At 41.4% G+C, this 12,409-nt stretch overlaps 1 protein-coding gene across 1 annotated transcript in view; it reads right to left on the bottom strand.

The window, feature by feature from the left end:
• Positions 1 to 7,876: 7,876 nt before the first annotated feature.
• The window catches only part of LOC122548469 (bcl-2-like protein 11), a 52,014-nt gene continuing 47,481 nt past the window's right edge, over positions 7,877 to 12,409 (bottom strand). The window contains exon 4 of the mRNA XM_043687182.1: positions 7,877 to 9,189. Within this exon, the coding sequence (XP_043543117.1) occupies positions 9,097 to 9,189 (93 nt within the window). The 3' untranslated portion in view covers positions 7,877 to 9,096. The remainder of the gene's footprint in view (positions 9,190 to 12,409) is intronic.

Genomic DNA, 12,409 nt, shown 5'->3' with positions numbered 1-12,409 from the left:
GGAAATGTTGGCGGATGATTTGGTTTATGCGAAGGTTGGTAGGGTGGAAGGTGGGCACCAGGGGCGTTCTGTCCTTGTTGCGGTTGGAGGGGTTGGGTCTGAGGGCGGAGGTGCGGGATGTAGACGAGATGTGTTGGAGGGCATCTTTAACCACGTGGGAAGGGGAATTGTGGTCTCTAAATAGGGAGGCCATCTGGTGTGTTCTGTGGTGGGACTGGTCCTCCTGGGAGCAGATACGGTGGAGGCGGAGGAATTGGGAATACGGACTGGCATTTTTGCAAGAGGTAGGGTGGGAAGAGGTGTGTAATCCAGGTAGCTGTGGGAGTTGGTGGGTTTGTAAAAAATGTCAGTGTCAAGTCGGTCGTCACTGATGGAGATGGAGAGGTCCAGGAAGGGGAGGGAGGTGTCAGAGATGGTCCAGGTAAATTTAAGGTCAGGGTGGAATGTGTTGGTGAAGTTGATGAATTGCTCAACCTCCTCGCGGGAGCACGAGGTGGCGTCCTCCTGCCCCTCCTCCACTCTATTCACAAATGGCAATCTGCATTAACGAGAAGCCAACCAATTTTGAATCAGAGTTGTTGCTTTCTCAGAAGAACATGTTGGAGAACACAAGCTTCACTACAGGCAGTGCAGCACTTCGTTACTAATTGTTTATCCCAAAATCTTTTCAGTAGATCCCAGTCATTGAGTTGGATTCTGAGTTACATAATGTATTTTTCCACATTTGTGAACAAACTATTCTAAAATGCTCCAGTGTAAATATGAAGTCAGAAATGTCTTTTATTGTGGCACTTCCATGGGAGATGTGCTGCAAAGCAGTGAGACTGCAGGCACAGGAGGACATGTTGCTGGAGTTGGACTGAAGGGGTGGCTCTGAGATTGGTTTAGTCAGAAGTTGGTGTGAGAAGAGAATGGTTCTTGAGGTTCAAGAACCACAGCCCAGATCAAAAAATAATAAGCTTTCACTCTGTAGCCAGGTTTTGATGGAAAGTTGGTTGTATAATTTTGTTGAATATATTAAAGGTTTATAAATGCTACCAATTGGATTTGAAAAATTAAGGTCAGTGTACCATACAGGAATGCAGGCACAATTAATGTTACTTCATGTAAGAGGTCAAAATCTTTGATATCATTCTTGAGACTTTTGAAAACTTTGACATGTTTATTTTTATATTGTTAATTAGGGATGTGTAATAAATACTTTTCTTGCCAGTGACACACACAGCCAATAAATTAACTTTATAAAACAAAAATGCAGTGAAAGACTATTCCACCCCTCAAGGGTGCCCATTGATTTATTTTGCATAAATGGATCTATGGATGACCTATTTGACAGAACGGAACTACTATAGTGAATGTGATTGAAACAACCAACAGGATAAAAGTGGAGGACAGGACAATATTAATTGATTCATTGAAAGTTTTGTTAAGGACAGTGTTCCTGAACTGATCAGTGAAGATGGAGTAAATGGCTTTTCTCCTATTTATTTGTGTTCCTCTGTTCTCAGAGATCACTGGGGTATAAGGGTGCTGGAGGCTGGATTGCTACATTTACAAACCATGTTCACTTCTTTCCACGGTCATAAAGCCATGATGTGTAGGTGCCAGTGTTGGACCAGGGTGGGCAAAGTCAGAAGTCATACAACACCAGGTTATAGTCCAACAGGCTTATTTGAAATCACAAGCTTTCTTAGTGCTGCTCCTTCATCAGGTGAGGTAATCTGGTGTTAGGGTTACAGATAGGGTCACTTCTGATAGGGTCACAGAGTACAGGCTGTTAAAGAAAACCACTTCTTTCTCATTTCTAATATACCTCAGTACTGCCATATAATTCTAAAAGATAACCATGAGTGTCTGCATTAGGAATTGCTGGAGCTGAGTTTTGGAACATGCGTGCAAATATGCATACAAATTAGAATTAGACATTCTAATTTAGACAATTGTACTCGTCTCTACCACTTCCTCTGGCAGCTCATTCCCTTAGGTCTCTTTTCTATCTTTACCCCTCGCCCTAAATCGATGCCTCTAGTTCCTAGAGTCCCCCATTCCAGGGAAAAGACTTTGTCATTTGACCCTATCCATGCCCCTCATGATTTTATAAACCGCTATAACATCACCCCTCAACATGGGGTGGGGGATGGGGGAGGAGTCTCTTCGGTGGATTGGTGTGGACCTCATGCGCTAAATGACCTGATTCCGCACCGTAGGGATTCAATGATTTGAACGTCACCTCTCACTTTTTCCACCCGTGGCCCAAATATTTTCTCTTGTGGGACATGGGGCGCCTGTGGCTAGGCCAGTATTTATTGCCCAACCCTTGGGAGATGTTTAGCTGTAGTGTTAAGATTATGCTGCTTTAATCTTTATACCCCAATCAAAATAAAGTTTTTTTTTCTAGATTTACCCAATTAAATCATTTTAAATGCCATGTTTGGATCACTTTGCAATCTGCTATACTTAACGAATTATAACTCCTTCTCATACAATATGCCCTCATCATTTACTCATTGTGCCTGAAGGACTAAGGGTGCCATTTCCAAGGCAATTATGTCCTGTCTGAATACACTGCCCAAAAATGAACAAATTCTAAGTGAAAATGGACAGAATAAGAAAAACACAATTTCTACAGGTATGAACTACAGTGATTATGCCCCCAAAAGGTAACAGTTTAGAAGTTTATTCAAGAACCCCCAGGGTTCTCTTCAACTAATTTCCGGCCGATTATATTTCACTTATCCCTCATCTGCCCCATCCTTTGAAATATAATCTATTGGCTTTTGCTGAATTTTGTCCTTAAACTGCCAAGTCCCTTTGTTCCTACACTTCTTAGTGTCTTACAGCATAGAAAGTGCTAGCTTTCTTGGATCTAAAAGTGGTTGACCTCAAGCTTACCTCAGTCCAATTTGCTGTCGCTGCATCTACTCATGTAACCTGTCTTCTGTTTCATTGTATGTAAGGGAGATGGGAGTAGGAAGGGACAATGCTTCCTAGCTTAGTGCTAGCTACAAATTTGGATATTCTTTCACACATCATTAATAAACAGTGAAAAACTGAGGTTCCCATGCAGAAGTCTGAAGAGCTCCCACTTGTCATTTTCTTCCGGAGTATCTACTCCAACTGCACTTGGTTTTCTGCCCCTTAACAACTTTCCAAACCAAGCTGTGAGGCTATTGTGAACTCCATGCAAGTGCATTTTTGCTAATAAAGTTTTCTGTGCAATGTTAGCAAACATCTTCTAGAAGTTCATACAGGCTTCCTAAGGGGAGCCCAAAGCTAGAGGGCATAGGTTTAAGGTGAGAGGGGAAAAAAATTAAAAACCCCTGAGAGGTAATGTTTTCATGCAGAGGATGATACATGCATAGAATGAACAGCCAAAGGAAGTGATGAAGGTGGGTACAATTTCAACACTTAAAAGGCATCTGGACGGGTATATGAATAAGAAGAGTTGAGAGGGATATAGGCCAAATAGGAATAGTCAGATTGGAATGTCTGGTCAGTGCAGCCCAATTGGACAGAAGGGTTTGTTTCTACGCTGTATGACTGTAAGACTCTATAAATTTAAATTCAAGTAATAATGCCCCAGACACGTGTAGATATGGTACATGTCTAAATATATTTTTGATATTCTGGTCTGACATACTGTTTAATGGGCTAGTTTTCACTCTCCACTTTCAATCATCAGTAAAGCAGACCAGAGAGAAGGGACCCGTAAGATCATGTGTATTTATAAACATTTTCAATGGTAAGGCTAATATATCAGTGATCACCTTGGAGCATGTTTACATTCCAACTGATGTCAAGAGGTGTGTTAGGGATTTCGGAAACCTCTCTCAGTAAAACTAGTTTCCAAATCACGTTGTATATTTGGAAATAGTCATCTGTTCTTGCATTACTTTCTTGAAAGTGGGTTGCTGCATCTTTTTAAGCAAACGTATTATCCATTTTTAACTATGACTATTCATAATTTCAGTTTTAAGTTGGCAACTGGGTGATCATCAGGCAAAGCTTGTGACTCAGTATAGTTTTTGTTGCAGGAATCATGTGCATTTATTTTCTCAATATTTCAAGGCACATAACCTTTTGTAAGTACAGATTGCTTACTCAGAAACAATTTTAAAAGACAAAACAAATCAAAAATACCGCTGCTTGAAACTGCAATGCTGTGTGGGTGGAAAGTGCTTTCAGTTCCAAATCACCATTTTTGAATCCATTTCGTTGTGGTTTTATTAAATAACTCAGTATCTATTCGTTTCAAATACTCAGTCAATGAATTTATTACAATAGGGTGTTGTCTTAAACTTACCTTTAATGCAGATTTGATCGATAAAATGATATCAATCTAAATATGCCGGGGTTATTGGAATACAGCTATGGAATGGGACTGATTTGGTTGCTCCACAAAGTCAGTCTGGACTTTACAGGCTGAAAGTGGCCTCCTTCTGTGTCACAATGGCTCTGACCCAGCACCACTGCAGAAACACGGTCATCAGGAGTATTCTGATGATTCAAATGTCTTTGTGGTGCAAGGTGTCCATTCACATAGCAGGTTTTCCAGGATGCATTCATTCCTGATTTTTCACCAGCGTCATCCTGGAGGTTTTGGAATCAGGGCTGGTTTTTCATAATGTAAAAGTGTTTTCTTTTAAACATGGTAGGAATTCACCCTGTAACCTGAAGAGGGAAGATGATGCACTCTGCTACTTGAATCCATGAATTAGATTCAACTTTCCATTCATTTACTGTGCTCTTTTCCCTGACCCTCAATCAGCCATTCTATTTTAAACAATAATGCTGTTGAATGTGGATCAGTTTTAACATCCTGGGAAAAGGGGCTGTAGTTAAAATGTGATGTGTGTGCACTATTTCCAATTCACATTCCAGGGTTATCCCTTCAAAGTTTGCACACACAATATTCAGTAGGAACCAAAGGTTTTACTATTAAAATGTATCTCCTCACAATTGCTTCAAGTTATCCTCTTTATTTTTTAACAAATCACTATGCTTCAATAGGAGCAAACGTGGAGAAAGCAATCTGGTTTTTATAGTCAGGTTAATAAAATATCATGTTTCAACGGTGGCACATTTGTTAAGGACATGGCTAGACAATCACTCAACAGAATTACAACATATAATCTCTCAGTACCTTTGGGATGAATAGGAAATAAAATATCACTCTGTTAAATGAACTTACTATGGATAAATGGCAAAAATAATGGCACTGGGACAAGTGAAAATTTATGAACAGTTCCATGAATATCATGGAAGGTTTCCTAAGGGAGACAAGGCACCCATAACATTGCTATGTAAAGTCTGACCAGTTGTAAATGTGTCAACTAATGCAGCACAAAATTCCAAACTGAGAGGTTCTGCGATTAAAACCAGCTCAGCACTGTCCTCATGACCTGTCCTACCTGCCAATCTCCCTTCCCACCTACCCGCTCCACCCTCCCCTCTGACCTATCACCTCCATCCCCACCCCCATTCACCCATTGTACTCTTTTTACTGCTCCTTGGATGCTGCCTGACCTGCTGTGCTTTTCCAGCACCACTCTGATTAAAACATCTATAACACTTTAATTGCTTATTTACGTTACTTTTATTTTAAACTAATGAGAATGTTGAACAAACTGAGCTTGTTTCCACTGGAATTCAGAAGAGTGAGGGGGTACTTGATTGAAGATCCTAAATGGCCTTTGGCAGACTTGAGGGGCCAAATGTCCTATTCTGCTTCCTGTTTCTTAAGGCATCATGGTCTTATAACTAAGGGAACAAGACAAGGATGTTTTCTCTGAAGGGTCAGTTCAGAACTAGGAGGCTTGGTTTTAAAATTAGGGGTCATCCTTTCAGGACAGAGACAAAAATACTTTTTTTTCCCTCTTGGGAGTCTTGTGCAACTTTAGAACTCTCTGCCTCAGAGGGCAGTAGAGTCAATGAATTTTTTTTTAGGTGGAGGTAGGTAGATTCTTGTTAGGCAGGCAATCATTAGATCTTCAGGGAGACAGATGGGAATGTGGAATCCGAAACAGAAACACTTCATCTGTGAGGAGGAAGTGCTGGATGTCTTGAAACACATAAAAGTGTATAGATCCCCAGGACCTGATCAGGTGCATCCTAGAACATTGTGGCAAACTAGAGAAGTGATTGTTGGGCCTATTACTGAGATATTTGCATCATTGATAGTCACAGGTGAGGTGTCAGAGAGGTGGAGGTTGGCTAACATGGTGCCACTGTTTAAGAAGGGTGGTAAGGACAAGCCAGGGAACTATAGACAAGTGAGTCTGACGTTAGTGGTGAGCAAGTTGTTGGAGGGAATCCTGAGGGACAGGATGTACATGTATTTGGAAAGGCAAGGACTGATTCGGGATAGTCAACATTGCTTTGTGCGTGGGAAATCATGTCTCACAAACTTTATTACTTCTTCAAAAAACTCAATCAAGAGGATTGATGAGGGCAGGGTGGTAGACATGATCTATATGGACAGGATTCCCCGCGTGAGACAGGTTAGCAAGGTTAGATCTCATAGAATACAGAGAGAACTAGGCATTTGTGGGCGGCACAGTGGTTAGCACTGCTGCCTCACAGCGCCAGAGATCCGGGTTCAATTCCCGCCTCAGGCGACTGACTGTGTGGAGTCTGCATGTTCTCCCTGTGTCTGCGTGGGTTTCCTCCAGGTGCTCCGGTTTCCTCCCACAGTCCAAAAGATGTGCAGGTTAGGTGAATTGGCCGTGCTAAATTGCCCGTAGTGTTAGGTAAGGGGTAAATGTTAGGGGTATGGGTGGGTTATGCTTCGGCGGGTCGGTGTGGACTTGTTGGGCCGAAGGGCCTGTTTCCACACTGTAATGTAATCTAATCTAATCTAATTTGGATACAGAACTGGCTCAAAGATAGAAGACAGAGGGTGGTGGTGGAGGGTTGTCTTTCAGACTGTAGACCGGTGACCACAAGGATCGTTGCAGGGTCCACTGCTTTTCATCATTGATATAAATGATTTGGATGTCAGCATAAGAGGTATAGTTAGTAAGTTTGCAGATGACACCAAAATTGGAGGTGTAGTGGACAGCAAAGAGGGTTACCTCAGATTACAACGGGATCTTGATCAGATGAGCCAATGGGCTGAGGAGTGGCAGATGGAGTTTAATTTAGATAAATATGCGGTGTTGTATTTTTGGAAAGCAAATCTTAGCAGGACTTATACACTTAATGGTAAGGTCCTAGGGAGTGTTGCTGAACAAAGAGACCTTGGAGTGCAGGTTCATAGCTCCTTGAAAGTAGGGTCACAGGTAGATAGGATAGTGAAGAAGGTGTTTGTTATGCTTTCCTTTATCGGTCAGAGTATTGAGTAAAGGAGTTGGGAGGTCATGTTGCGGCTGTACAGGACATTGGTTAGGGCACTGTTGGAATATTGCGTGCAATTCTGGTCTCTTTCCTATCGGAAAGATGTTGTGAAACTTGAAAGGGTTCAGAAAAGATTTACAAGGATGTTGCTAGGGTTGGAGGATTTGAGCTATAGAGAGAGGCTAAACAGGTTGGGGCTGTTATCCCTGGAGCGTCGGAGGCTGAAGGGTAACATTATAGATGTTTATAAAATCATGAGAGGCATGGATAGGATAAATAGGCAAAGTCTTTTCCCTGGGGTGGGGAAGTTCAGAACTAGAGGGTATAGGTTTAGGGTAAGAAGGGAAAGATAAATAAGAGAGCTAAGGGGCAACTTCTCCACACAGAGGGTGGTATGTGTATGTAATGAGCTGCCAGACGAAGTGGTTGGAGGCTGGTACAATTGCAGCATTTAAAAGGTATTTGGATGGGTATATGAATAGTAAGGGTTTGGAGGGATATGGGCCAGGTGCTGGCAGGCAGGACGAGATTGGGTTGGGATATTTGGTCGGCATGGACGGGTTGGACCAAAGGGTCTGTTTCCGTGCTGTACATCTCTATGAAATAAGCATTACAGTACCTTCCCACCTTACGGTGGTTTGGACAGACACTCTGTTCCATTGGTGCCATATGCTCCCTCTCACCTCGCCCTCCTGTAATTGTCTGTGTTAACCAGAGTCAGCAGGCTAATAAACTACAGATAAACTTAAAACCAAACTGAAATGGTAAAGGATCTTTGGTTTGATTTTTAAGCACATTTATTGTAAGAAAAGATCTGTACTTCAAAATTACACAAGTTTCAAAACAAAATATTTTTGTACATAAAGCCCTGTAGCTATGTACAGCAGTATTGCACAATTTAAAAAATTGTCAATTCCCCTTCAGACATCAGTGCAAAGAAGTAAAATCAAATTAAAATGGAGGAAGAAGAGAACCAGGGTCAGTAGGAGTGGGAAGGTACAGATGGGATGTGACAAGGGGTGGGGAATTAATTAACATTTGCTACATATATACTGGGTCCTTTTCAGTGTGATAACACTGCAAGAAGCGAAGTGAAATTAGATAACTTAAAGCAGAAATTAACAGCACAGTAACAAAAAACGTTGCGAGGTGTGTTATGCTTCAGTTTGTCAATGATTTACAGAGCAAAAGGAGAAGAGAGGAGAAAACAAACCACAAGTTGCTCTACATCTAATAAATACACAGTTCAAAATAACTTACACATGTACACTTCTCAGGGCTGCAGGGGTTGAACATCATTTCTGTTATATAATAAAAGGGTCTGTTATGAAAACAATTCAGATTGTATTTGATTGTTTTGGGGGAAACGTAAGGCAGCTCTTGATATTTTCTGGCTCAGGTTCCAATAATTGCAAAAACGCTTGTGGAGCACAATGAAAGGGTTCAAAATTAATCCACTGCTGAACTGTCCGGCCGGTTTTTACCTGACGGGAGACCCACACCTATTGCCATCTCCCAGGGAACTTCAGCAAAGTGATGGGCTCTAGCGACAGTTCAGCCTCTGAGTTGATGTCCATTCCATCATACATTGATGTCCATTCCATCATACTCCAAAATGTTCAGACAAGTCCAAGAAAAGCTGATTTCTGTCTGAAGCTAAAACTGCTGAAAACTTCAGCCATCTAGTCTGGTTTAAAATGGCATAGCTACTTTTTTTTTTGCTGGGTTTCCTTTCAGTAGTAAAACTGAAGAGTGAGTTGATCACACACCGTTGATCCTTCTCCTGCACAGTATGTTCAACAAGTGCTGAACAAAATTTCCATTCTGGTTATTTGGTGGTCTGAGATTTCTTGCCTGCAAAGAGAGGGAAATAAAGATTCTGTTTTAGAAATGCAAGATTCTGAAAACAAAAAATCCAGAAACACTCAAAAATATTCAATATTATACAAAGTGAGCATGTTGAATGCTGTCGTTGCGAAGCTTACTTAGCATGTTAGTACCTACTGCTGCACTTACACGAACACTTTTAAAGTTTAGTCCAAGGCACTTTAATGGTCTAGAATATCTTTCAACACTTCAATTTGCACTTACCACCTGAAGCATATTTATAATTGTGAGAATATCCAGCATCTTAATAATTGTTGTGGACAGTATAATGTCCCTAATGTTGATACAAGAGACCCAGATTCAAGTCTCAGAGGTGTTATGTAAAGAATCTTATTCACACATGAGACATGGGTATCACTTGCTGGGCCAACATTTATTCCCCATCCCTAATTGTCATTGAGAAGATGGTGGTGAACCGCCTTCTTGAACTGCTGCGGTCCAAATGCCGTTACAGAATTCCAGGATTTCGACGCAGTGTCAGTGAAGGAATGGCGATATGTTTCCAAGTCAGGATGGCAATTTCCCATGTATCTGCTGTCCTTATCCTTCCAGGTAGATTTGGAAGATGCTGCCTGAGGATCCTTGGAAATTTTCCAAAATGCATCTTGTAGGTAAAACACACTGCTCCTACTAAGCAGTGGTTGGTGGAGGAGTGGGTGTTAGTGGATATGGTGCTGATCAAACGGGCTGCTTTTTCCTGAATGGTGTTCTCTAGTGTTGGAGCTGCACCCATCCAGGCAAATCTGGAGTATTCCATCAGATTCCTGACTTGGGCCCTGTAGATTTTGGACAGGCTTTGGGGAGTCAGGAGGTGGGTTATTCAGTGCATTATTACTTGTCTCTAAACGTCCCTTGTAGCCACTATTTCTGGTGAATTCAGTTGAGTTTCTGGTCAATGGTAACCTCTACGATATTGATAGTGGGGGGAATTCAGTGATGGCAGCACCACTGAATGTCAAGGGGCAATGGTTAGATTGTCCCTTATTGGAGATAGTCATTGCCTGGCATTTGTGTGGTGCAACTGTTACTTGCCACTTTTCAGCTCAAGCCTGGATATTTTCCGGGTCTTGTTGCATTTGGATATGGACTGCTTCAGTATTTGAGGTTTTGCAATAATGTGTCGTAACAACTCTGAACCTATGGATTTAAACAAAAATCCAGCATCTTGGTGTTAGCTCAAAATTCAAACAGACTGATTTAATTTGCAATCGTGTGGAGCCTTCTGCAGTTTCAGAATAACTGTGAAGCCTTTTGGGGCAATCAGTTGATGTGTAATATAGTGCCGGAGGAGAAAGTGAGGACTGCAGATGCTGGAGATCAGAGTCAAAAAGTGTGGCGCTGGAAAAACACAACAGGTCAGACAGCATCCAAGGAGGAAGTAGGTCGATGTTTCAGGCATAAGCTCTTCATGAGGAAAGAGAGAAGGGGGCTCAGAGATAAATGGTGAGGGGACGGGGGGAGCTGGGGAAATAAATAGGAGGGGTGCTGGGGCTGGAGGGAAGGTAGCTTGGAAGGCGATATGTAGATGCAGGTGGGGAGTGATAATAGGTTGGAGTGGAGGGTGGAGCAGATAGATGGGAAAGAAGATGGACAGGTGGAACAGTTCCAGAGGGCGGTGCCAAGTTGGAGGGCTGGATCTGGGATGAGGTGAGGGGGAGGGGAGTGTAATACAGGCCTGCTATTATGCATCTGTGGTTGGCAGCTTATGCACAACAAATAACAAATAAAATACATTTTTTTATGAATGACATCAATTAAGGGTTAGACATAAGGGAAAGCATTGGAAGAGTACTCCCTATTCTTCAAATAACATCATTGTACCTTTCTTGTCCATCTCAAAAGATGAACAGGAGCTTGATTTAAACATTATCCACAATAAGTCTCCACTTGAGCTGATAGTTCAGCAAATACAAATAGGCATCCTGAAGTGAGTATGATATCATCACTTCATGAAGACGACATGGGACAGTGCTTCCTACCGACCTAAGTTGACTTCAAGTGTATGGGATTAAAGGTTTTAACAGTCATATTTTGTGTGGAAATGCTAATTAACATTGAACACAAAAGCACATTTTAAAGGAATGCTGCAGAATGTACATGTAGCACACAAGTTTTGTTTGAAAATCATTTTGCTTCACTGCTTTTCATACAGCAATCATATTTTTATGTGAAGCAAGTTAAGATCATATTGGATGAGCTTCAGCATCATGTTGTCCTTCCATCTCACTCCATCAACTCGCACAATGTCTTGCCCTCTCCATACTCATCTCAAGAATATAACTATTTTCATCTCTTCACTTCAAAATTCCAATCAAACCATTTTTCTGTTGCACCATCTAGATTCTGACAGAATTTCCTTGCCATAAACCACAACAACCTCCACACCAACATTAGGCTATAAATCGGTGACTAAGAACTGTGTTCGTGGCTTTTTCATTAAATGGATGGCCTTAAAATCATACTTCTTATTGCCGAGCTATATAAAAGTTGGTTTATAAGTACAGAGTTTCAAAATATTTAATTCCAGTACTCTCGGTCCAGTAACACTCTGACTGGAAGATCTGAACAAGATCTTCCAACACACATTTGACACACCAAAACTAGGAAACAAGTGAACAGTTGAGACTTCATGTTCAATTTAATAGTGAATGGTTAAAATTTTTAAAACAGAAATTTCAAACATTGAAGTAGTCACAGCTTCAATCAGAATTAAACGCTAGGAGATGCAAGAAGGGAAACTATAAACCTGTTGGTATGTTTCTCGCTTTCTGAAAAAAAATTGTTTGTGTATATAGAAAGGTTGTGTTTACACTTCAGTGTTGAAACTTTATTGCTGGAACAGCACAGCAGGTCAGGCAGCATCCAGGGAACAGGAATTACACTTCAGTGTCAAGCTTCCACCTTCACCTGATTCTGGAAATGTAATCCCAGTGTTAGAGCCTGACTTGTCCCTGGGAAGAGGAGTTTCATACTGTTTGGATATTAAAGTTCACAAAATCGAGTGCTAAATACAAATGTGTGCTAACCACTCTGCTGGATAGTGGAATTACAGTTCACTATGTGAACTGTGATCTAAAAAGGCCAGGTAAAAACAATGACTGCAGATGCTGGAAACCAGATTCTGGATCAGTGGTGCTGGAAGAGCACAGCAATTCAGGCAGCATCCGAGGACAGGCAAAATCGACGT

The sequence above is a fragment of the Chiloscyllium plagiosum genome, chromosome 3 (genome assembly GCF_004010195.1).
Source record: "Chiloscyllium plagiosum isolate BGI_BamShark_2017 chromosome 3, ASM401019v2, whole genome shotgun sequence".
Taxonomy (NCBI): domain Eukaryota; kingdom Metazoa; phylum Chordata; class Chondrichthyes; order Orectolobiformes; family Hemiscylliidae; genus Chiloscyllium; species Chiloscyllium plagiosum.
The sequence above is the reverse complement of the archived record's forward strand: the minus strand, read 5'-3'. Positions and strand labels throughout refer to the sequence as shown.